The sequence below is a fragment of the Mytilus trossulus genome, chromosome 1, assembly GCF_036588685.1.
Source record: "Mytilus trossulus isolate FHL-02 chromosome 1, PNRI_Mtr1.1.1.hap1, whole genome shotgun sequence".
In the NCBI taxonomy this organism is placed as follows: Eukaryota; Metazoa; Mollusca; class Bivalvia; order Mytilida; family Mytilidae; genus Mytilus; species Mytilus trossulus.
In genome coordinates this window covers 103,292,175-103,318,228 of record NC_086373.1, presented here as the reverse complement: position 1 = coordinate 103,318,228, position 26,054 = coordinate 103,292,175, and the positions used below count along the sequence as shown (strand labels likewise).

At 31.3% G+C, this 26,054-nt stretch overlaps 1 protein-coding gene across 2 annotated transcripts in view; it reads right to left on the bottom strand.

The window, feature by feature from the left end:
* Positions 1–26,054, bottom strand: part of LOC134694620 (microtubule-actin cross-linking factor 1, isoforms 1/2/3/4/5-like) — a 141,132-nt gene that overhangs the window by 74,206 nt on the left and 40,872 nt on the right. The window contains exons 8-31 of one of the 2 annotated variants that reach the window (XM_063555665.1): positions 24,822–24,988; positions 20,670–20,785; positions 17,486–17,592; positions 16,623–16,742; positions 16,032–16,127; positions 15,712–15,842; positions 15,019–15,276; positions 14,595–14,799; positions 14,077–14,205; positions 13,613–13,690; positions 12,891–13,049; positions 12,421–12,435; positions 10,930–11,400; positions 10,419–10,481; positions 9,810–9,901; positions 9,434–9,548; positions 8,814–8,988; positions 8,103–8,260; positions 7,583–7,743; positions 6,931–7,069; positions 6,404–6,594; positions 4,828–4,987; positions 4,205–4,288; positions 2,192–2,413 (exon numbers count right to left, since the gene is read on the bottom strand). In XM_063555665.1, coding sequence (XP_063411735.1) covers positions 2,192–2,413; positions 4,205–4,288; positions 4,828–4,987; positions 6,404–6,594; positions 6,931–7,069; positions 7,583–7,743; positions 8,103–8,260; positions 8,814–8,988; positions 9,434–9,548; positions 9,810–9,901; positions 10,419–10,481; positions 10,930–11,400; positions 12,421–12,435; positions 12,891–13,049; positions 13,613–13,690; positions 14,077–14,205; positions 14,595–14,799; positions 15,019–15,276; positions 15,712–15,842; positions 16,032–16,127; positions 16,623–16,742; positions 17,486–17,592; positions 20,670–20,785; positions 24,822–24,988 — 3,612 coding nt within the window. The remainder of the gene's footprint in view (positions 1–2,191; positions 2,414–4,204; positions 4,289–4,827; positions 4,988–6,403; positions 6,595–6,930; positions 7,070–7,582; positions 7,744–8,102; positions 8,261–8,813; positions 8,989–9,433; positions 9,549–9,809; positions 9,902–10,418; positions 10,482–10,929; positions 11,401–12,420; positions 12,436–12,890; positions 13,050–13,612; positions 13,691–14,076; positions 14,206–14,594; positions 14,800–15,018; positions 15,277–15,711; positions 15,843–16,031; positions 16,128–16,622; positions 16,743–17,485; positions 17,593–20,669; positions 20,786–24,821; positions 24,989–26,054) is intronic. The other variant, XM_063555660.1, reaches the window with a different exon arrangement.

Genomic DNA, 26,054 nt, shown 5'->3' with positions numbered 1-26,054 from the left:
GAATCCAACAATAGAATGAACTTTAAGGATTTTTACATTCCAGAAGGTTTCTTCTGGTTTCATGTTTCGCAAACAATACACCTTATCGCTATTTGTCCACTATTACTGGACATCACACAGGTTCCCTTGAAATTTTGACGTCATAATAAAAATATCTGACAACACAATGGAAAAGTGATTGTTGTTTGACGTCAATAGTTCAAGCAGGACAGATTCTCTGGTCAGTCAGGATAGTGATAAGGTGTAATGATGAAGTGATTATGTTTTGATTTTTTCAATAGTTTTTCATTGATAATTATGAAAATTTCATAAAGGTCGTTTGTGCAGATTTTGTTTCATTATTATGAAACTATGGTAACACAAAATTCCATTTTTTTTAATATTTTTATATCTGTAAAATATTAGAAAATAAACTAGAGGCTCTAAAGAGCCTGTGTCGCTCACCTTGGTCTATGTGAATATTAAACAAAGGAAGCAGATTGAAAATTGACTACAAAGGTCAATAACTCCTAGAGGGTCAATTGACCATTTCGTTCATGTTGACTTATTTGTAGATCTTACTTTGCTGAACATTATTGCTGTTTACAGTTTACCTATATCTATAATAATATTCAATATAATAACCAAAAACAGCAAAATTTCCTTAAAATTACCAATTCAGGGGCCGCAACCCAAAAACAGATTGTCCAATTCATCTGAAAATTTCAGGGCAGATAGATCTTGAGCTGATTAACAATTTTTCTTCATGTCAGATTTTTTCTAAATTATTTGGTTTTTGAGTTATAAGCCAAAAACTGCATTTTACCCCTATGTTCTATTTTTAGCCGTGGCGGCCATCTTGGTTTGATGGCCAGGTCACCGGACACATTTTTTAAACAAGAAACCCCAAAGATGATTGTGGCCAAGTTTGGATCAATTTGGCACAGCAGTTTCAGAGAAGAAGATTTTAGTAAAAGATAAATAAAATTTACGAAAAATGGTTAAAAATTGACTTTAAAGGGCAATAACTCCTAAAGAGGTCAACTGACCATTTTGGTCATGTTGACTTATTTGTAAATCTGACCTTGCTGAACATTATTGCTGTTTACAGTTTACCTATATCTATAATAATATTCAATATAATAACCAAAAACAGCAAAATTTCCTTAAAATTACCAATTCAGGGGCCTCAACCCAAAAACAAGTTGTCCAATTCATCTGAAAATTTCAGGGCAGATAGATCTTTACCTAATTAACAATTTTACCCAATGTCAGATTTGCTCTAAATGCTTTGGTTTTTGAGTTATAAGCCAAAAACTGCATTTTACCCCTATGTTCTATTTATAGCCATGGCGGTCATCTTGGTTATTTGGCGGGATCATCGGACACAATTTTTAAACTAGATACCCCAATGATGATTGTGGCCAAGTTTCAAATAATTTGGCCCAGCAGTTTCAGAAGAGATGATTTTTCTAAAAGATTACTAAGATTTACGAAAAATGGTTAAAAATTGACTATAAAGGGCAATAACTCCTAAAGTGGTCAACTGATCATTTTGGTCATGTTGACTTATTTGTAGATCTTACTTTGCTGAACATTATTGCTTTTTACAGTTTATCTCTATCTAAAATAATATTCAAGATAATAACCAAAAACAACAAAATTTCCTTAAAATTACCAATTCAGGGGCAGCAACCTAACAACGGAATGTCAGATTCATCTGAAAATTTCAGGGCAGATAGATCTTAACCTGATAAACAATATTACCCCATGTCAGATTTGCCCTAAATGCTTTGGTTTTTGAGTTATTAGCCAAAAACTGCATTTTACCCCTATGTTCTATTTATAGTCATGGCGGCCATCTTGGTTAGTTGGCGGGGTCACCGGACACAATTTTTAAACAAGATACCCCAATGATGATTGTGGCCAAGTTTAATTAAATTTGGCCCAGTAGTTTCAGAGGAGAAGATTTTTGTAAAAGTTAACGCAGGACGACGACGACGACGGACGACGGACGCCAAGTGATGAGAAAAGCTCACTTGGCCCTGTGGGCCAGGTGAGCTAAAAACATATAACAGATCTAAAAGTGACTCTTCATTTATAAAGGTTATACATTTTTGGTTATAAGTGCTTTTTACGTTTTTTCACATAAATGTTATTTTAATTTATTTGTAGGCGAGTATTATATAAGTATTTAGTTACTATTCTATACCTTCAAATTAACATTAGATTCAGATAAAATCCTTGTGATTTCCTTAAGTCTGTGACTAATCCATTTGACCATATCCATATATTGTTTATTCACTATGTCAAGTTCTGTTTTCACTCGCTCCGCTCCATCCTCACGTTTTTGTTTCTTTGTCATACTTTCTACGAGGGCAGCATCAATGTCCTCCAAGGTCGTTTTGTACTGACGTAATCTTCTGTCATAAATCTACAATCAAAGTTTAAAATATTGGTTATTTAAAACTCTTGCTTAATATTTTGTGGAAAAACAACTTTTATTATATGTTATTATCACTGAAAATTGTGTAATTTATATTTCTGTTCAAATGAAAAGCTATGGTTATAGTTTATTTTTCTTTAAATTCAATAATTCAAGAAATATAAAAATCCAATTAGCAAAATTGACTTTTTTAACCCTAAATCACCTTTCATTTTCATTAAATATTATTTATGTGCATGATACAAAAATCTAGCCTTGCAATAAGTGCTACCCTTCACATACTCTTGGTGATAAAAACAATTCCTTTCAAGCATCTTTATGAAAATATATCAACTTTCAACAAAAGTGTTATAAAGCTGTATATTAAACCAGTAATCAAGCAATATTTAGTTAGCATTTTAATACTTCTAGCACAATACAATTATATAATATTATTTGAAACTGTAAATAAAATACACAGTTATTGTAGAATATATTTTACTGTTTATATAAAAGAGACATAAAAGATTTCACAGAATTTTGATGATCCTCCCAATTTCTGTAAGCCTATATATCTTTAGTAAAGGGGTATATTCCAGATCCTTAACTGAAGAAATGCTTCAGGAATATGATTGTAATTCCGTTAAGGCTAATTACTATAGCAAAATTTAACAGCCAGATCTGACCTTTTTTAGCCATTAATAAAATGGTATTGTATTATTATTAGGATTGATAAGTTTGCCTTAAAACTCGCTGTCACTGAAGGAGCTAAGACTAAAACGCATTAAGCCATGCTTGCCACATGCAAAAGTAGCATCATATAATGTTTTAGCTATGGAACTACTTTATTGTGTATAGTAAAAGCACTGCAATGTCATGATCACTACAAAGCCATGTTAAATCTCCAACCATACTACTAAAAATAACCTGATGACTTTGGAAATATATGCCAAAATATGATACTGTATTTGTTGTAAAATTTTTAGTTTTAATTTTCTTTCAGATATCTTCCTCAAATATATAAGAATTAACAAATATAAAGAAAACAAGATTTTTTTTTTAAAATCGCAATTTTTCCGAAAAAATAAAAATAAAATAAAACTGAACTTTCAGTAACTAATGAGAAGACATCACATTTCTTCTGATCAGTTGAAAAGTATAAACAATAAGCATATTAGTTGTCAGTACTTAAGTACATTAAAGCATGCCATGACGAATTTAAATAAAGGCTTATTTATAGCTTAATGAAAATTTATCAAATTTATAACAGCAAATACAGTATCTATAAATAACCATGAATTAAAATCCATTAACATCTTCACAGCCTATATAATTAAGTCACAGCATTCATATATAAAGTGTACAAAATATAATATTTGGTTGCATGGTTATAGTTTAGCATAATACATTACATACTAGATAGATAAAATCTCACCTCCTTCAGTTTGGGTGACTATCGACGCCATGGTAACCACAACAGGTAAGCGACTACTTACATGGAAACCAACAACAGGTAAGCGACTACTTAGCCAAGGGTTGCCCTCCATCAATCGATGGAAGAAGGAAGTAGTCAAGCCGTGCATGAATTGTGCTAAGAAAGGCAAACCCAAATTAAAAGCCGTGCTGTAAGCCAAAAACCCTGAAATCAAGGCTCTTATCAACAAAAAAATTGTAGAGAGAAAAAAAGGAAAGAATTTTGGAAGAGAATTAGTATAGATACTACATAGATCACACTCACTTTATCACTTGCATACCAACAAGACATATACTCTACTGTTATCTACTAGTTTAAGTGTATACCTTAGCCTCTCTGATAAATTGGCCTCCATATTTGTTGACTGCCTCTAACTGGTGCTGGTGTTCTCCAAGACCATTATATATCGCCTAAAAAACAAATAACAAGACCATTGTATATTGCCTAAAACAAACACAAATAAAAAACAAAATAAGAAATAGGTTACTATATTATTCTTTATTGTATTAGTTCAGCAAATGCTTTGTTTAGCAGAAAACAAGGCAACTTAACACAAGGATTTTCGTTCTCAATTTCAGATAGAAAACAAGACAGAATGGGTTTTAATGCTGATAGTGAGAAACGACAAAATTTTTACCCTGCACTGTTTATTTTTGAAGTCAAATCTATATCTTTTTCACAATAGAAAGTATATCACAGAATAGAAATTCATAAACATATAATTATGAACTTTCTTTCAAACTTTCACCAACGAATCTAAATTTTCATATTATAAATCTAAATTTAATGACAAAATATCATTGTTGCCTAAGTTCCAAATATTGGACATAATTTGTGTGTCAAATGGGTGAAGACTCATCATATGTGTATGGTTCAAGCTGTTGTATGTAATACTGTGTAAGCCTAAGATGGTTGATGAACTGATGTTTATATGTAATTTGAACCTTACCATTGATGGTTCTATCTGTTGCTGGACTTCCTCGATATTGTTTGTAAGGGGAGGTAATTGATTAATTTTCATCTGTAGCCGTTTCATCCATTGTTGTTCATCTTTAACCCCACTGGTATACAGAGACAATAGGTTTGAGGAAGATTCAAAGACTCTTCTCCTGTAAGTATAGAGTTAACAATCAAGTTATAATTTTCAATTTTTCAATTAAAAAATCAATTGACAAAAGCTAAATATAATTTTAATTTGTCCATATTTTGAAGGGAAAAAAACACATTTCTTTAACTTAACAAAATAAGGTCAGCGCCTTATCAATACATATAAATTACATGGCATCAGTTTGATAAAATATGGACTAGGCTAGTGATTGATGAAGTAATTCTTATGGTAGTAGATCACACACAGTTCACCATGTATTGCTTAAAACTCACCTGACTGAGATTAGAAGTGTGTTTTATAGATAGTAAAGCCCTCTCTTTATGTCATGATTTGGAGTAGTCTGAGATTACTCTGACGTCTGTTTAGCCAAACAAGCTGGGGCTGTGGGACGTCAGAGCTCGTTCCATATCAAAAGGTGGGTATTTGCCCACCCAAAATAGATGTGCTGCTTCCTCGCTTCTGGAGCCGACTGAGGGCATAGGAATTATATAAATCAGGCATCAATCTCTTCAGTTTTCATTTATCTATGCATTTATGTAAGTTTTACCTACCTGCCAAACCTTTATTTTTCCATATTTTTTACATTTTTCACAGAGACCCTTGATTTATTGCATTTTTAACTTTCACTTTCAAATGGACGTCAAGTTACGAGAGATTTCGTGGACTCGAGACTCAAAAATGCAAATATTTATATTTTGTTACCTCCTTGGTAGGAGATCGATGTTTAACATTTAGAAGCAACCACGTTTTTTCACCTCCTTTACAGGAGATCGGTAACTAGCCTTTAGTTCCGACCACAATAACAATAGGCAGCTCTCAGACATTTAGGTAACTTGCAGCATAAATGAACGAGGTGTTACATTAAGGTCATTTGCACTGTTTTCTCGTGGTCACGTGATAATCTTTGAAAATGAAAGGCAACATGGAGAAATCATGGATCTCTGTGACAAATGTTAAAATATAGAAAAATAAAGATTTGGCAGGTAGGTAAAACTTACATAAATGAAGAGATAAATGTAAACTGAAGAGATTGATGCTCGATTTATATAATTCCAAGGCCCTCAGTCGGCTCCAGAAGCGAGGAAGCAGTGCATCTATTTTGGGTGGGCAAATACCCACTTTTTGATATGGAACGAGCTCTGACGTCCAACGGCCCCAGCTTGTCTGGCTAAACAGCCGTCGGACGTCAGAGTAATCTCGGACTAGATTCGGAGAACCTTTTCGCCGAGAATAATTCCCCTCAACTTATTATATATTCAGAACTACCTGTACGTAAATGCTATATTCCATATTTCATTAAAGAAGTTAAATGTGAGGAAAAAAATCTATAAAATCTTAAAAATGTGCTACAAAATCAAAGCCATATTAAATAATTTGATAGTACATCTTTAAATTTCTGTATTCTAGGGAAACCAACCTTTCAACAATTTGTAATATGATCTGTTCCCATCTTTGTCTGAGACCATCAACCTCCTTATCAACGGTCTCCAAATCATTGTGACGAGATGTGCCTGGTCGACAGTGTTTTAGAAGAGCTCTAAGATTTTCTACATCTTTTGTTAATCTATCTAACTTTGGCTGCTGCTGTTGTATAGATGAATCTAAATCCTAGAAAAAAGGTCAATAATTAATTAATCAACTTGTAACAAATCAACTTTGTGTGATCAACTTGACATTTTGTTAAAAACATACTAAGTGTTTATCTAAAAAAGAACATACAACTGTAAAACGAAAATTATGGTTTCCTGTGTTTTAATTTTTTACTTGCCAATATCAATAATTGTTTTTATTGTCACAAATTTCGTTATTTCACACTTATACAGAGCAAGAATAAAGACAATTAAACCTCTAAAATCTAGATTCTAAAGCTAAAGTTACTTTGAGGGAAATAAAGTTACAAACACTCATTTAAACTATCACAGACAAAGAGTAAAAAATGCATACTTGGAGTTCTTCATGAACTTGTCTAAATGTATCTGGATCAGCTGACATGTTGTCATGTGACACCAGAGCTATCTCATAGTCTGCTACTAACTGTCTCATCTGCTCTATTCCGGTCAATAAAGAATCTGTTGCTTTTAATCTGTAAACAACAAACATTTACTTTAAAATTAAAATAAGTACTTATAATGTTTTACACTGATAAGTTATGAGGTATTCTATTGGAATATTGCAATAATGAAACAACATATTTTCTGGCTACATGGGTAATAAACAGAATTTTGCAATCTTTTAAGAACTGAAGATTTAGAATTTTACAAATCATTTTCAACCATATATTATGCAAATGGTTTCTCTCAATCACATAACTAGGATTCATATTTTACCTGGTTATACTACAACATATTGACCTATGTGAAAGGTTGTATTCCATTCCAATTGTGTGACTTTTACCAGGGAGAGTTACAAGTTAATCCTTAACAGTAATTATAATTCAAGCATGAGATAGATATACAATTCTAATTTGAAACAGGTGCTTGATGAAGATATATTGTATTCAGTCAATGTTTTGTCAACAAGTATGAAGTCTTAAATAAGCCTAAGAAAGAGCAAGGTTGCATTTAATCCCACCATTGTAACCCAGTATATTATTTACCTATCTAAATAAACCCGTGAGAGAGATCGTATTTGATCCCACCGTTGTACCACAGCATGATATTTTGATTCTGCTATATGAGATTTATGTGGAAGACTTGCATAGGTAGATTTCAGGACATCAACTCCATTCTCTAACTCACTGGCATTGGCCTCCCATACCTGAAGTAAAACATATTTTAAATTCTTATTCTGTCTATTATATCTTTTAATGTTTTTGAATCAAATTGTGGAAAGATTTTCTTATATAAGTTCTACTAGTCTTGGCATCTTACTTTGGTTATGCATGCAATTAATGCAACACAAATTACTATAGAACTGGGTTTTTTTTGCTATTAAAAAAGTATTAATTTGATTCAGACTAGATAAAACTGACTTAAAAAAAAATAGAAATGATTTATTTTTATTTTTCCATCTTTATTTTGTATTTTAACATAATTCTAGTTCATCTTAAAGGACATTCTTAGCTAAACATTTTCTAAAGAGAGGATATTGTTTATAATTCTGTTAATAGATCAAACCTTTTGTTGTTCTACGATATGACGAAGACCAAGTTTGTCACGAGGTAGATGATCCTGGAGTCTCGATATCAACTCCTGTTCACAGTCCATAAAACGTTTATTAAAAGAATCAACTTCATGAACAAGCTTCTGATCAGGAGATTTTGTCTTATGTGATTCTGTAAAATATATACATCATAATGTTTAATAAATAAACTAAAAGAAACATGTAATACATAACAATTTGTATTCAAATGACAGTTTAAGCACTCCACAACTAATTCTGATTTAAAAAAAAAATGTTTTTCAAGTTGTATAAGTCACAAGTTTAAGAGCATCTTGAAAAAGATATGTCTTTTCAAAGTGGTATCCATTTCTTTATGTTTTATTACTAATATTTTTTTTTAATGTATCACAAACATATGTGGTATTCTTAACATAACATAAAGAATACAAACCACAGACTTATTGCATACTGTGTGATAATTACTAGTAAATAAAACACAGATAATAAACATGTGGAATAAATACCACAAACTGCTTGTAATATATCTTACAATAATCCATGAATAATATACTCTATAAACACACCAAAAAAAAGTTGTAAAATCATCTTTGAATATAATACATGCAAATTATTCAATTTTCTATCATTCAATTTTTATTTGTGGTTAACTATCTTATGGGATAAAAAAAAAAAAGGCTTGCCATCTAACATTAATTTCTCTTTACCTTCTTCTTGAGCAGTTGCTGAAAGACTTAGAAATATTTGATTACATTCGGCTAATTCTCCCCGTAATTTTCTCATTTCGTGTGTGGTCTCTCCTACTTCTGTGATCAGCTTCTCAGCGTCTTCATTTACAGTTCTCCAAAACATCTCCCTCCTTCCTGGCTCTAAACTCATAAACTAAAGAAGAAAAAAAACAACAGTAAATTGACCATCTTTTAACTTCTCTTGCAAAATGAATATACAAATGTATAAACGTAAAACAGACACACAAATAATTGTCCTATCTTAAGAACTAACTATTCAAATCTTAAGCCTTAAATTTTGTGCTGGTCATATAACTGCTTCTATTATTCTCTCTAACTTTCATCTTTGTTTTACTTGTTTAGCATCTCAGTTTCATAGTGTTGACATAATTATGATATCTCACTCAATATTGGTACATTTTACCTAAAAGGCTAAAATTCACTGAAAAATATTCTTACACACTGAATCTTAAATGCACATACTTGTCTTTTTGTTTGATATGTTTGAATTTTATAGAAATATCTCCATTTTTTTTGTTCATAATTAGTTTGATTGCAAGTTTTTCTCTTCTATGAACTATTAAACATAACTCCAATACCTGTTTAAGATCCCAGTTCTTTATGACCCTAACTGTATTCAATATCATATTGTGTTTAGTGGATCTCTGCCTCATTTTCCATAAACTATGTAAATGTTCAAACTGTACATGAAGCCTACAAAAAAATATTTCAACCATCAAGAAAGATCAGAAACTTTGAGCCAATAAGGTTTTTTTTAAAAGGATTATCATTCAATGATGAATTTCTTACATAAAATTAGTTCATTCAATTTTTCAGTTAATGTGTTTACAAAATATACCAGTATGTATAGGCAGTATTTTTTTTATAAAGGAAATTGTAAATATCTGTATTTACATTGAAAATTTATGAAATAGAAATTAAAGTGTATTGTATACCTGTAGATATGTGACCTACCTCTCAGCTTGTGATATGGCATCTTTATTAGGTGGGGGAATGACAAAACAAATAGATGGCAACATTTCTTCATCACCATTTGACAATGCAACCTGTAATATAAGAAAAATGATTATATATAAAACATAACTATTACAATATTAAAAGAAAAGATATTTGAAAAGGATATTTAGAAGTTGCAGTATGAGCTAAATTCTATAAGATTTTCCGTCCTTTAACAAGATGCAAGCATTCTTTGATAAAGTAAACGTGAGTATTTGTTTCACTTGTAGAAGTGTTATGTTGTCTAAAATATCTCACTTTTATGAAGTTGTTGAGTTTTTCTAAATTAAGGTTATAATCTACAGGTAAACAAATCACCATACTCATACTTCTCATTCTGGTTGAAGCCAATCAGTTTTGTTCTTACTCCTGACTTCTGAGTGCTTGGTAGAGCAGCAGAAGTACCAACCAGAAAGGTTTTTGTTTGACCAAACTAGGAATTTAGTTAATTGTCAGTTGTCTAGTTTTAGAATCCCATCCAAAAGTTGTCAAATATTAAAGTCAGTGCCTTTATATTCATTTTAACACATAATTCCTGTTAAATGTGTATCCTAATCTAAAATTTACCTTCCACTTGGATCTGTTTGAAGTATCTAATAATTCATATTCTTGTCCTCTCTGTATTATTTCCTGAAACAAAAACATTAAATATTTAATTATTTTGTATTTTTAGCATAATACAAAATGTTCATGCTAGGCATACACCCATTTATCAATGGAAAACAGAAAGAAGGTGTCTTACAGATCCTAAAGTGCTCAAACTCTACAATTCATCACTGCAGAGCTGCTGAATATATATGCAGTTACTCTGTTAAGTAGTACTTGATAAAGGTGTGACAAAAAAATCTAACTTTATGCAACATACTGAAAAACTCAAGGTATCAGCAAATATACAAATATCATTAAAGCTTCTCAATAGTATAGGAGGTATTTTTGGGACTGATAAAATAAATACATGTTTTATGAAATCTGTTATGATTTTATTTAAATAAAAATAAATATGCATTAACCTAAGGTTATTAGTAAAAGTTGAACTTTAGGACATCTTTTTTCATTGATAAAGATGAACTGTACAAACCTTTTGGTGTCTGTATGTACATAAACATTGCACTGTACTATCAGACGTCACATGTTCAGTTCTTTTTTCTAATGGAATAACTTCTTCACTAGTCTGAATCAAGTCTGCAATTTGTTTGTCAAATTCTGTTAATTGTTCTTGCATTTTATGTAAATCACTAATTTGTCTTTTGGCATCATCAATGCTTAAATTTTCTTGTCCATAAATTGTATTAAGAAGTTCTGAACAATGAGTCATTTCTGATCCATATTGTCTACACTCTTGAAAGAATTGATGATAGGTGGTGATAGATTTAACATGGGATTCTAAACATAATGTTAATTGTAATAGTAGGGACCACTGTGACTGCATCTCCTCCATGTAGGCTTTTATTGTATCAGCTGCAGGGTGGCGATCAAGAACTAAAGCTGTTCCTCGTTCCTGTACAGAATTGAACTGAACTTCTCTCAATTCCAATTCATGGATCAAACTCTGTAACAATAGAAATCATACAATTAAAGCTCATGTTATTTGTCATATCAAATATAATATTTCTGTAAATAAAACTTTTTAAAAATAGTCATTCTTAAAATCTATCAGTAAGTAATATGGAGTTCTAAATGAACATTGCCATAGTATTTGAAATTATTTCAACAAACCATTTTTTTTCTGAATAAAAACAAAACAAAACAGATGTGTATTTGAAATGGACTTTTTGACATTTATGCTAAAAAGTGCTCTAAACATCTAGTTTTCAAGTATACCAATATTTTTAGGTGAAATCATCAAGATATCTTTTTTGGTCATGCTTTGTGTTGGCTAACGTGATGTGCTATATATAGGTTGACTATCAGAAGCATGGAAGCCAATACCACTGTTTATAAAAGTTATTCAACATTTTAAAAAAATATGAACAAATGCAAAATGAAGGAATTCAGTTAAAATAACAGCCTTCCCTCCTCTTTATAAACACATCAAAATCAAAGCATGTAAAATGTGCTTTCCGTTACATAATACTTTTACATATATAACATGAACATAGATTAGCTAATTTTATTTTAAAATAAAAACATTTGTACCAATAGCAAATGTTAGTTTGTGATTTTGTGAAATTTTTCAATAATTTAATTCCCCCTTTTTATGAACTGATTATAAACAGTGTTTCGTTACGCTGAGCTGTTCACACAGAACATCTATTCTGAGAAGGACACTTACTGCAGACATTATCTTCTGTACATTAACATTCCATCCAACAACACAGGGTTATATTGTCAAATTTGGGCAATCAAATATTCTCAAAAACAATTTACTGGCCTAACAACATGCAATTTCTAAAAGCGATATTACATCATGCCTATATTGGACTAATCGTTGAGATAGAACGGAAATCATGCATGGTGATCAAGTGACATTGATATTTTTTGTATTATATATTTTTTGGAAAGAATGCTTTTAGTTGACACTCTAAAAGATAGCGTTAGTTACAAATGCCTAACATGTAAACACTCAAACCTTTTGAAGTGGAGACTGAAAATTTCAACAAACCAAATTCATTAAGCAACAAAATATTAAATTCCTTGTTACCCTTGGATACAACATCAATCCAAATCCATTGATAGAGTAGAATACTGTCAGAATCAATGTCAGACAACGTGACAAAGATAATTCATGTTTTATAGGCTAATTTTCTATGGTTATAATGTCATGATGATGTTCAATATATTGTTGGTTAAAATTATTATTTTTTCATGAGTGAAACAATTGGCAGCTAATTGGTGGAAAGACAAGCGATCTTTAATTGGCCAATTCAAAGCTATATTTTCATAATTGACTCTATAATGTGGTTATTTGATCATGTTATATACAACTTTATTTAGGTCTTTAATTTTGATTCTGCATTCTTCATGATTTTCAATACACAACTATCTCATTATGTGTTTATTTAATTTAAAGAGGTGAAAGCCTTTTCTGATGATAATAACCTTATAAGCACCATCTGTGGTTTGTGGGTCTGTATTTATGTTTATTTCTCTAGTAACTTGTTGTTCCTCTTTGTCATTCAACCAGATTAGTTCTTGCATTGCTGTCTGCAAGAATTCTCGCAAAGAATCCAAGCTTCGGGAACGTCTTGTTGAGGTTTTCTACAATTAAAACATTAGACACCATTAAATACTTGAAATTAACAATATAACCAGATTCAAACACATTTTTGATCATAAAATGGAAGGACATTTCAAGGAATTTCATGGCATAATTTTCAAAGACAATCTGATTTACTTTTCTTCTCTATTTCAATAAATAATAGTATTCATATAATCATAATTTGACCATCACATGTATTCATGATTTAAATTCTTTAAGTTTATCCTGCACAGTATCTATTGTCAAGGACTTTCAAACCTTTCATTTTCTTACTTTCGCTTTGAAGAATTATGCAATTTCTATACAAACCCTGTATTATACAAGCTATTTACCACAAAAGTACCAAACATCTGAACATAGTTAATGCATATTCATTACATAATAAGCAAAGCTACTTCAATTAAACACAATTTTCTTATATAATATATTCCTATTCCTTTTTATATTACATACTTAATTATGGCAAATATATATAACGTTTGAGGAGTGATGTCAATTTATTTTTTATTACATCCAATGACAGTGACAATTAGAATTCCATTATCTTACTACAACAACTTACTATTAATAAAGAATAAGCCACTTCTACTTTAGATAACCATTCTGCATATAAGTTCTGATCCTCTGGGGATAACATTCTCTGTAAAAAATAACTTGTCGTTACTAATGACATAGTAATCACAGTTATATAAAAAGATACAGTGTCAAGACGATGTGCTTTTACAGTTTAGAATAGGTCACAGATTCTAAAGGTTTCTAAACTGTAGCATAAAATAGGATAAGGTTAATACGGAAAACATCAGGTTTGAAGCTAACTCTTTCATTTTTTTAAAAGTAAGGAGACATGGTATCATTGCCAATGAGACTATCAATTTACACAGTCAAAATGACACAGATGTAAGCAGATATTGGTTCTTGTTCAATTTATAAGTTTGTGTAAAACTTGCATTGATTAAACAAACAATTCACAATATATTTTGGTGTTTTATGAATGATATCTGTCTTAATATCATTGTTACAACTCACCCCATCTGAAATGCATTTTTCTATTTCTCTTCGAAAGTTTTGTATTTGTTGATGTTCTAACTGATGAGAACTACAAAGGGTTTCTACGGTAGATAAATCTGTTCCATATTCTCTTGACTCAAGCTCTGCCTGTAATACAACAAAACAAACATTATACTTCATTTCTATGTCAATCTATAGTCCTGACAACAAACTCTTTTAAAAGTCCTCATTTATGACATAGAAAATATCTTTTAATATCATGAATACCGATAAAAGGACAGGACTAAATATACTCACTACTGATAATTCAAACTTCAAATTAGTTTGAGTAAATTATGAGAGCCAATTTAATAGTTTCATTTATATGTTTAATTATAAAACTATGCTGCATTGTAACTACAAACAAACTCAAAATTAAAACCATATTTCCTGTATGAAATCTCAATACATTCATGACTTATCTATTTAAGTAAAACAAATAGGAAAATACCTTTTTCTTATTTTCTATTTTTTAATTTTAAATTGTGCATTTTTACCTGTTTATTTTCTACCCATGACAAACATTCATGAACATGTTGAAATGTTGGGTTCATGTCTGTAGGTCTAATTTCTGTTACATATTCTCGCCTCCTGGTAACAGTAACGCCTTCCTCGACATAGGACTTGGATATTAGTTTCTGTACAACTTCACCAAACAGCTGAGTTCTTAACTGTGATACTCTTGACTTAATGGAAGAAACTCTAGAAACACAATAATTAAAACAATGACATTACCCAAACAATAAATTTAATTCTAAAAATCTATGCCTTTTAAAAATCTTGAAATGTAGTTCCTTAATTCTTAAAATATAATAATTAAAATTATTTTTAAAGAGTGATGTGTTGTGAAACTTTCCTTGTATTTCATTTTGATTTTTAACTTATCATCTTAGTCTCATCATTAATGACATAGTAGCATACCTTCTGCTGAGTTGTTCTGCAGTAGAAAACCTTCCATCTTGGAGGGCTTGTACATCACGAAACATACTGCGTGCATTCTCCTCAACATTACGAAGGGCCTCATCCAGGGCATCACATTTACGTTTGGCTTCATGTGGGTGGACAACATCAACACGACCTTGTTCTTCATACACTCCAATGGCAACCTCGTCTAATTTGTCCTCTTGGTATTTACAGTCACGGTGAAGTTTCTCTGCTAATCTTTGTAGCCTTTCCAGTCTAGGATCAAATGATTAATGAATAAAATTTGGTCTTTTAATACAAAGCTACCAGTCAGGAATTTCATATGCAATCAAGAATATAAATAAATTGAGAAAATATAACATGAAACATGTATCCCAAATGTTAAGTGTTTTAGATGTGTAAGAAATACTGCTGATGACTAAGAACACAACTGAAACAAGAATGTGTCCATAGTATCATTTTCTATGTTCAATGAACTGTGAAATTGGGGTAAAAACTCTATTTGGCAATAACATAAGAAAGATCATATCATATATCTAAAAGAATAAGTGGATTTCTAGTTTCTCAAATTAGAAAAATCAACCTCTTCATATATTTTGCTATTGTACTATGGTTGAAAATGTTAGTGAGGTCAATGATGAAGTACTTTATGATAAAGAGAATGATACACAATGTTTCTTAAATTTTTACCTGACAACTTCTGACTGCACTAGGCTGTCCCTTTCTTGCTGGGCAAATGTAAATCTGCTCCAAAGTCTGTTGATATTATCCGGGTGGAGTTCATCGGGGATACCCATATCACCTGTGCCTGGTCCCAGTCCCTGTAATGCAAAGAATACAGGTCCATGATTCAACATGACCAAAACGATTTTCTGCTTGATGAATATCATGTAAGGGTAAACAAGCAATCCCTGTTCTAAATATTTGGAATATCTCAATACAGAAATGTTAACATTTATATTTCATCACTTTTTCTTTTGCCTGTTATAAAAGACAATAAGACATTTTACCTGTATTTCATCGTATATACGTAGTAGTTTTTGTTTGGTGTCCTGTCTTGGTGGAATGTCTTCTGTTCTAAATCTCTTGCATTCTGCTAACACAGACTGAAACAAACAATGTAAACAGAGTATAAAATATATAATTCTGACAGATAAATTAATTTCATAAAAAATGTCAGATTCTTTACATATCAATAATGTCTTCTGAAATTCTGAGAGATTTTGAATGAAAATTTTGCCTGCAACTAAAATTATTTTTTTACAAGATGCTCTGCCTTTCATTCCTATATATTTGCCTTTTTTAAATTTGGTAAACATTAAATTAATGAGAAGTTGGGAACCGACACACAAGTCTGCATAAGCTATTACACTTATTTTAAGTTTTTAATCTTAATTTCAGTCAATGAACTCTTAAATAGAGATCAAGGCCAAAGAAACATCTCAGTATCTACTTATATCAAAAACATAACCTAAAGAAGTCAGGTATAAGTTACAATGACTGGCTGACAACATGTTTAATGTTTCTGCATATACACTGAAGTATGAATCCATATGTCACACTACGGGGCAATCAAATTATATTCCTTCATTGACACTCACTCTCATTTCTATCAGTGTTGTTGGAAATGTCTTGTCCATCATAATGTTGGTTGCTTCCTTTAGCCACATACATAATGAACTGGCTAAATCTCTGTATTCTTCTTGTTTAATTTGACGTTCCTGCAAAATATTGAAAGTTCAATCATCAAACCAGTACTATTGGGCTGATTTATTCACAGAGTAGACACACAAAAATTCTTTATTAAGGCTACTGGAAACATATTGTACATGGGGAACATGGTCGCATAGGAGTACTTTCATAATCTCATTGTTTGTAACTCTTTTCATACATTTTGTTATTACTTCCAAAAAGCACCCAATGGAAAACCTTGTATATAGATATCTTGACTTGAATGGAGAGTTGTCTCACTGACATTTATACCCCATCTCCTATCTACAGGTATAGCATATTAAAAAGATAAATAAAGATTTATATTTATACCACCCTGGGAACCTTTATGAACAATAAAAAGTATCATTCTATGTTGTGATGTTACACAAGTGTTTTAGATAAGGGTGAAGGTTGGTACCTATTAAAACGTTTAAACATGCTCCATTTGTTTGCACCTGTCCTAAGTTAGGAATCTGATGTTCGGTAGTTGTCGTTTATTGATGTTGTTCATAAATATTTCTTGTTTCTCATCTTTTATATAGATTAGACTGTTGGTTTTCCTGTTTGAATGGTTTTACACATGCCATTTTGGAGACTCCTTAATAGGTCGCTGTTCCATGTGAGCCAAGGCTCTGTGTTGAAGACCGTTCTTTGACATATAATGGTTTTCTTTTACAAATTATGACTTTGATTGAGAGTTGTCTCATTGGCACTTATACCACATTTTCTTATATCTATATAAAACACTTACATTATCTCGTAATGTTTGTTCGACACTTGGCACCTCTGGGAAAACATCGTACAGTGAGGATACATAAGTAATAATAGACTTCTCATCTGGCTCATTCACATCCACATCTAAGGAACATAACAAACAATGTATTAGCTTAGGTGTGGGGATTTAAAAATAGGATGAAACAAGAATGTGTTCATAGTATCATTTTCTATGTGAAATTAGGGTCAAAACTCTAATTTGGCATTAATATTAGAAAGATCATATCACAGGAAACATGTGTACTAAGTTTCAAGTAGGTTGGACTTCAACTTCATCAAAAACTACCTTGACCAAAAACTTTATCCTGAAGCAGGACAGACTGACAGACAGACAGAGGAACGAAGGAACGGATGAACAAATGAAAGCACAGGCCAAAAAACATAATGCCCATAAATGGTGCATAAAAATGTCAACCCTTTCAACAGTTATAAATGGAGGATATTCATTCCACACTAAACAAAGCCAACTATTGAGTTTATGAGTTGTTTTGAGCTCTTGGCTGGACTTTGTTATATCTGTACACAACTTATCAAAGTCTCTGGGCAGATTTAGAGCTTGACATTAGGGCACATTTGTTTTCAATTAAAGATCACATGTTGACCTCTGGGTCACTTTTTTTAGGTTTTGTCGTGCAATTAAGTTGTAAGTTCATGAAATATACATTTTCTTTCATTCTGTTATGTATAAGTGCCCTCTGGTATATATAATTTATAATAATTGCAGTAGTCATGTATGTCCTGTATTTTACAGCAGGCCAGTCAGTTATTAGTCCTCAACCTACTAACACTCTGTCTTAAGGGTCCCTGATCACTACCTACTTAAATAATAATTAATTCATCATAATTAATTTGCCATGAATTACAAAACTTAATGACAATATGAAAAGGTATAGTAGATATTAAATACAGTATCCAGTATTTACTATACAACAATAAAATTTTATAGTCCATTAGTTCTTGAGTAACTAATATCCCTCATATAAACAATTGACAACCAAAATCTACATTTTCAGTGAGGTAAACAAATATCAAGTCTCAAATTTCTACTTATTGAATACAATGACCCTATCTATTAATATTCAATGATGTTAAATGGTCCTTATATTTGTCAGTCTATTTAAGATAAAAATTTGTTATGAAAATCAAGAGAACACAAATAATCAGCAAAGAGCAATGAGTACTGGTAGATATAAAAATTTAAAAGGTCTTGTAAACTGACATAACTAAATGTTGATGTAGAGTTGTAAAGTTATAACAGCTAAAATAATTTGCAGAAGTCGTTTTTTTGTGGTTTGTTTATTAATTTTCCAGGACTGGCATCTTTGTAACGGTGCTTGCAAGTTGGTGAATACTCCAAGAGTGTACACACTGAAAAGTCTTGCCTATTTTACCCATCACTGAATTGATGTTGAAAATCTGTGATGTGAAGGTTTTACTACAAGTATCATATAACTTAGCACTATCAATGTACTAACAGACTCATACACCTTTAAATCATTCCATACACCAAACATAGAGGCTATAGTATCTGAGAAATACACCAAACCACAGAAACTGAAACCATTGCTAAAAGTATCTAAGATACGGACTTAACCTTGATCACTAAACCCTGACATGAGGTCAAAAACAGTTGAACCCTGTCTATCAAAGGTAGTAGACCTAGCAAGGAACCCAAATACCAAAAACAGTTATTCTAATACCCATAATAAGAATCACACATATAAACAATAAACTCTAAATTTTGTTGAGGCAGTCCACTAAACCATGAAAATGAGGTCAAAGACAATAGACAAATGACAACTTTGCTACATAAGGTATCTACTACCTTCTTTGGCAAAATCAGTTGCTCTCTGAAATTATTGATGTCTGTTTATATAAATACTTTTGTGCAAGTGTCCAAATTCTACACAAATTCATTGCAGATGAATACACTTTAGTTACGACATCCAGGATTTTTTATACATAACATTACGATCACCATTTAAAGTCTGAACGCATTCAATAAGTGAAACTTTATGAACTGGGAGGAAACTTTTAATGTGTTAAAAAGTTTTAATGTTTGATAGAAATAAGTGATTTATTGCCCCCGTTCCTTAAATATCTATCGGATATCATACAAGTTAACAGTTGAGAATAGTTTTGTAGGATGTGTTTAAAGAATTAACATCCAAATGTTAAATTTAATGATATAACTGAAACCATTCCTATTGAATTCCCAACAATTAAATTGTCAATACACAATACAGATAGATAATTTACAGGTAGGTAAAGTTGAACAGGTATACGATTTCACCTGTCTTTATTTATTTCAAATTATCCAGAAAAATATAATGAGCACAGATATATAAGATTCCTTTATATAAATATCATGTATTTACAAATTCAATAACCCAAGCATTTTAAATTTTAATCAGGTTGACAAAACCTATACCTACAATAGATAAAAGTATAGTCATTCAGGTATCTCGTTAACAATAGAGAGATGTTTGTCTATCCAGAGTCAGGTATCATAGTACAGGTATGTCATACAGTGTCAAAACATTAATCTGTACAAAACTTTGTTCCCTTGTCATAACAAAAAAGAAATTGTTCGTTTTGTTCTAAATTCGGTCAAACAGAATAATTAAAGACTCTCTTCTGATGTAAATTGAGCAGTGTATTATTAAGCCACCTATCTGTTCCACCTGTTAATTTTACCTGTCAGTTTTTTCTAATGAACCTATGATTTCTGTCCATATTTTAGACCAGGTGTTTCTTCAAAGTGATCTGAAACATGCACTTTTAGACATTCCCATCTGACTACTAAGTTAGTACAACCAGCTGGAGGTTACAGAATAAGGGTATAAAACACTTCTTTCTCAAGTACATGTTTATTTACAGTTCTTTGATCCTCATAAATAAAACCGAAAACTTCTTGAACTAAACATCAACATATATCAGCAAGTACTTAAACAGCAGTGTTTACATTATTCTTCACAATTTGTGTGCTATTTATAGGGACTATTTTGAGCAATGTCTGGATATCAAGATATTCTACACTATATGTGTGTGCTATAAGTACCATTTTAAGCCTGCTTTAAGTATCTTATTAAATATCTAGGTTTCATGTTTTTTCTAAAGCTGTACGAACATTTCTGATTACTAAGACAGAATATACCAACCTTCAGGGTCAAGAAGTCTTGTGACAGCTAATTCTCTTTCTGCTGTACCAAAAGCTAGCTCTAAGTTTTGACGATTGTTATTGTGTCTTGTGCGGCTTATGTCAATCAAATCTGGCCTGAAAAGAAAACATAGTTTATATCAATAAGATTCAATGAAAACATATATGCATGGCTATAGTTAGCAAGTAGTATTTGAAATTAAACCCACAATCTTAGTATTGACAGGCTAGTGATACAGTTTTTGAGATTCATAGACCACTCAGCAACTAAGGCCACTTATATTTATGTATACTATACATAGTTTTAGGTTTGATAGAAAGTTGAGAATCCAGATAAAATCTACTTTGAATGTAGAGTCAAATCGTATTACATGTATTTTAAGTGCACCAAACCATTTCTGCAGACCTCTCTGATTTATGATGAAAAATTTACATTCTTTTGACAACCTTGTCTAGTTTCATAAAAATACTGATAAAAAGTGTGCACGATAATTGTCATACAACTAATAAATTGACCTTCAGACAAAGGTAAAGATGTTCTTAGATGCTGAAACCACATTAAACATCATTTTTTAAAAAGATCGTTAAAACAGGTTTTACAGTAAAGCAATGATGAAATGCAATTAAAGTTAATGGATCATAACTATCTCTTAGATATACAAATCTCAGCAGGCTTGACTAATTCTCCTATCATACAATAATAAATTAGTAACAATTTACACATTTTTGCTGCCCTTCCAATACATTATTTATATTTTTAAAGCTTATTTCATTTTTGATGTCAACTGAAGCCAATTTCCTTTTCTAATTACTTATCTGAGAACCATTCCATTCTTAATTTGATTTTAGTCATTTATTATGTAATAATATTAATAACCAAATTCAAAACTGCCCGTCTTTAGTTTTACTAAGCTGAAGCTGATCGCTAACATAGTTTTCAGGCTATGACATAGCATTTGTTAGCTGTTCACTTATATTGGTGGTCGACTCCATATCACCTTTACAAACTAAGAAGATATGTATAACAGTCATTATACCTATTAATTTCACCTCTGTATGGTATACCGGTAATATGACAACAGACAGCAACCCAACAGCTTCATCAAAAAAAAGATATGGTGTATTTATAATATTGAAAACGGAAATGGGGAATGTGTCAAAGAGACAACTACCCGACATAGCAAAAGGTCACAATACATGATACAAAATCCCTACACATACTGGGGGAAGATTCTTCACAAAAAAACAAAGGATAATAATTTGAAAGGCTGCTAAAGTTTCAAGCATCATAAGTCTGGGTTTTTTTTGTTACCCTGAACAATCTAACTAATGTACACCCTTCAACAGTGAAATTCAAATTGTGTCATCAAAGTTTGGCTAATATTTTCATTTCCTGAAAACCTTTGTTTCAATGTTTAAAACTAAGTACCCTCTCATTACTCAAGAGTTTACAAGATTTGTGTGTGGGGAAGGGGGGGGGGGGTTATCAAATGAGACTATACCAAAGATCTGACATATATTGTAAAAGGACCAAAAAAATCCCAAAAGAAAGAAAAAGTTCAGTACAATGAAATTATCATAAAGTGAAATGGATTTAGTTATCTTATTGTTCCGTATATTTTTTGGAAACTACAGTTTTTGCTTCTTGTCTGTCAATTCAAATATAAATAATGAAATCCATCACATCTTGTTTACCATAGATATCACATCTTTTCTCATCTGATAATAAGTATTACTATACACTTTCTTCCTTCATTTTAATGTGTATTGCCTACCATAACATTAGATAAATCACTTAATAACAATGTGTAATTAGCTCCTGGACAAGTGTTACTTTCATAAATCTTGTTTGATGTTCCTATCATTCCTCAGGTTACATTGTATAAAATACAGACATCAAATACTTGTAATTTCCTTTATCACTTTTATTATAAATGAAAACTTTTACAAAAATCTCTTTCAATACAGGTAACAAAATAGCTAAGATATTTCTCATCTTTTACTTAACAAGGCAATTAATTTCAGTTACTGATGTTTTTCAACGTTTAACAGGTTTTGTTAAGAACGTGAAACTTGGTATTGAAATACCAAACTCTGTAAAACTACCCTAAGTAATTGTTATATGAAGTTTCAACTGTCATTGTGTTGCCAAATAAGGATTAAACAGCAAAACATTATGTAATAATATTAAAGGAATAAATATGGGGAAAAAAACTCATTGTAGAGCGTTGGCTCATTGACAATCATACCACATCTTCTTTCTTCTTATATCATAGAGGGGTGATAGGACATTTATCGGGACTCCGGGATTGGGTGTTTTTAAGCACAGAATTTCGAGATTGACCCTTTCGGGATCCGGAATTCTTTATTTGAATTTCTGGACCTTGGGATTTCATGTTTTTAAGTCCTGGATTTCATGTTTTTAAGCCCAGGATTTCGGGGTCAGGACCCCTCCTATCCCCCCTCATCATAAGTAGAAATTTCTGTTTTAAAGATTTGTCTTAATTAATGAATTATCAAACATTTTCAGGTTTATTTAGTATTCCTGATTTGGTATGATCATTATGACTATCTCTGTAGGTGACCTTGAGTAATAAAATGTATTTAATATCTAATTTACACCATCATATAACCGATACACAAAATGATAACTTTAAATAATTTAGCAGGGGATCCTTTGGCAACTTAACCCTATTTTTATGATATTACATTTAATGAAATCATAGTGTAAATAGCCTTACAGAGGTCAAGCCAAACTACACAACAAATAAATCAAAACTATCATAACATTTCTTGTGGCCTGAAATGAACCTGTTAGTTGGTGGCAAATGTCTAGGATGTGAATAATGAGGATGACAAACAAAGTGCCTGTTCCAAGTCGGGAGTCTCTGGCAGTTGTTAGTCTTGTGTTTTTAAATTTTAGTTCATTTATATGTTTTGGAGTTAAATGCAGAGGCAGATTAAGAGTAGTGCCAGGAGGGCCAACCCCTTTTAGTGGGAAAAAAATTTGGTTAATATCAACTTAATATAAGAAATCACTGAAGCATGACTGGAGCGGGGGCCCTCTTAGGCAGTCAGTGGGCCTCCCCTTATGAAAATTTCTTGATCCACCACTGCAATGTAACGTCCATTTCCACTGTACTAGTACACATTTTGTTTAGGGGCTAGATGAAGCCTGCCTCTTATGCAGGATTTTCTTGCTGTGTTTAAGCCTTTGGCTATGTTCTGCCCTTTGGTTGGGTTGCTGTCACTTTGACACATTCCCAATTTCAATTGTCAATTTTACCCTTACTGAAATTTTCACATAAGATTTATTTGAGCTTATTGTGAAGGTAAAATTAACTGAACAAGAATTAGACTATTTTGATTGTGAAGGTAAAATTAACTAAAAAAGAATTTGACTATTCCACGGTGATACAAGGAATGACATAGTCATACAATGATCACCAATGTGACTAACGTTAAGTATTTGTATAAGATGCCACTGTAACAGTGTAATGGTGAGGTACAGTAACTCCCTTGTTTGTGTTAGACTTACTACTGTGGGAGTGGATTAACCTGGTTAAATACACTAAACATGATTTTTGTAACCTAGGTCAGTAATGGTCAAGAATTTCAAGATAAATGTTGGCCAGAATTATAGTATTCGAGTAATGACAGTCAATCTTATGCACAATTATTTTCAAAAATTAATAAGGACAAATAATAATTGATTACCCATACTTTTATAACTTTAAACAGTTAACAGTAACAATACATGTACTACTGTATAATAATGCACATGTTATGCAATCAGAATACCATTATACATTGTACTTAAATATGCACATATTTTCAACTTCATATATTTGATTCAGTTTTATAGCAGCAAACATGAAACAAAGAACCAACTAACAGACCATAACTATTACTACTAAACCATACATCCATCAGATAAAGTGATTCATAATGCAACAGTGGTTGGGAGAAGAACAATTAATCAGCTTCTTCCAATAGGCATGTTTTTTTTCAACAAAAAGCAGTTGAAAGACTAGACCATGGGTTTCCAAATTGTAAGACAAGAACTTTCACCCCTAGATTGTGACCTTCACATAGTTGTCAACCAATACACCTAAAATCTTAGGGCACATAAATCCTAGTTTTGTGTTTCTACCTGTTTCTGTGTATGATAGCAAGGAAGGCTTTTCCATCTCTCCAGCTGTTTGTGAAGTTCCGTATTTTGACCCCAGGATATCCCTCCACTGTTCTCTGGCCCCATATTTTTAAAGCTTCTTTAGAGGTTATGTCCTCAGGTTGTCCTGGAACCACTATCTCTGAGATCTGGAAAATAGAAAATTTTCAAACCTTTAAATCAATTCAGTAATACAAAATCTAAGTATACAAATTCAACCATATTTTGAAATATTTATTGCACAGGATATAGATTACATTTTAGCTGTATGAAAATTATAAATACATGTATGGATGATAGATATATGTTTTATATACATTGTGTATACAATTTCCAATCCACCTGATATGCTTCTTGGTTTACTATATCATTTTAACACTTCGTAAACTATGATGCATGATTTATAAAATAATTTAGTGCATTAATACATTTATGGACTTAAACTTTTTTTAACAATATTTTGTACAATGGAAAAAGCCATTTATGTTGCAGTTTAATTCTATAAAATACATTTGTCTAAACTGTTACTAGAAAATTGAATCAAATTAGTGCAACCTGGCATAAGGCTGTTCATTTAACCAGTTTATTAGTCCTAAATATATTTAAATGTAATAATATAAACATTGGAGTTACTAAATTAAAATTGCTGATAATAATAATACCAAATGAGATTAGAAAATAAAACAATTAGCATGATCAAGTGTAATAGATCATATATTTATAATATTAAACCAATGTTATGGTATAGTGAGTTTAAGACATTTAACTTTTGTTTACTACCAGGTCTGTTTTTAAAAGGACCACAATACAGTTACAATCCTATAAGATTAATAGACTTAGGAAACAAGCCATCTGCTGACAAATATGTGGAGGGTTGAACTAACATAAAATTCTTGACATAAAATAACCAACGCCAATAGATACCACTGAAACATGTGCAAATTCTAAACATGATTCAGCAACAAAAAACAAAGAAAGGCCTACAGTTCAATAATAAAAAATATTATGCATCAGCTGGTAGTCAATCAATAACAGAGAGAAGTTATTGACTGAAACAAATTATTGTAATGTGTTTGCAGTTCACATAATTAAATATTCAAACATTATTAGATATTAATGATTTGTCATCTTAGTTATGCAAGTTTTCTGTAAAATGGTATTTTCTCAACTAGAACCAAAACTACATTAGTCTTCTCCTTTTTGCTGTTTGCACTA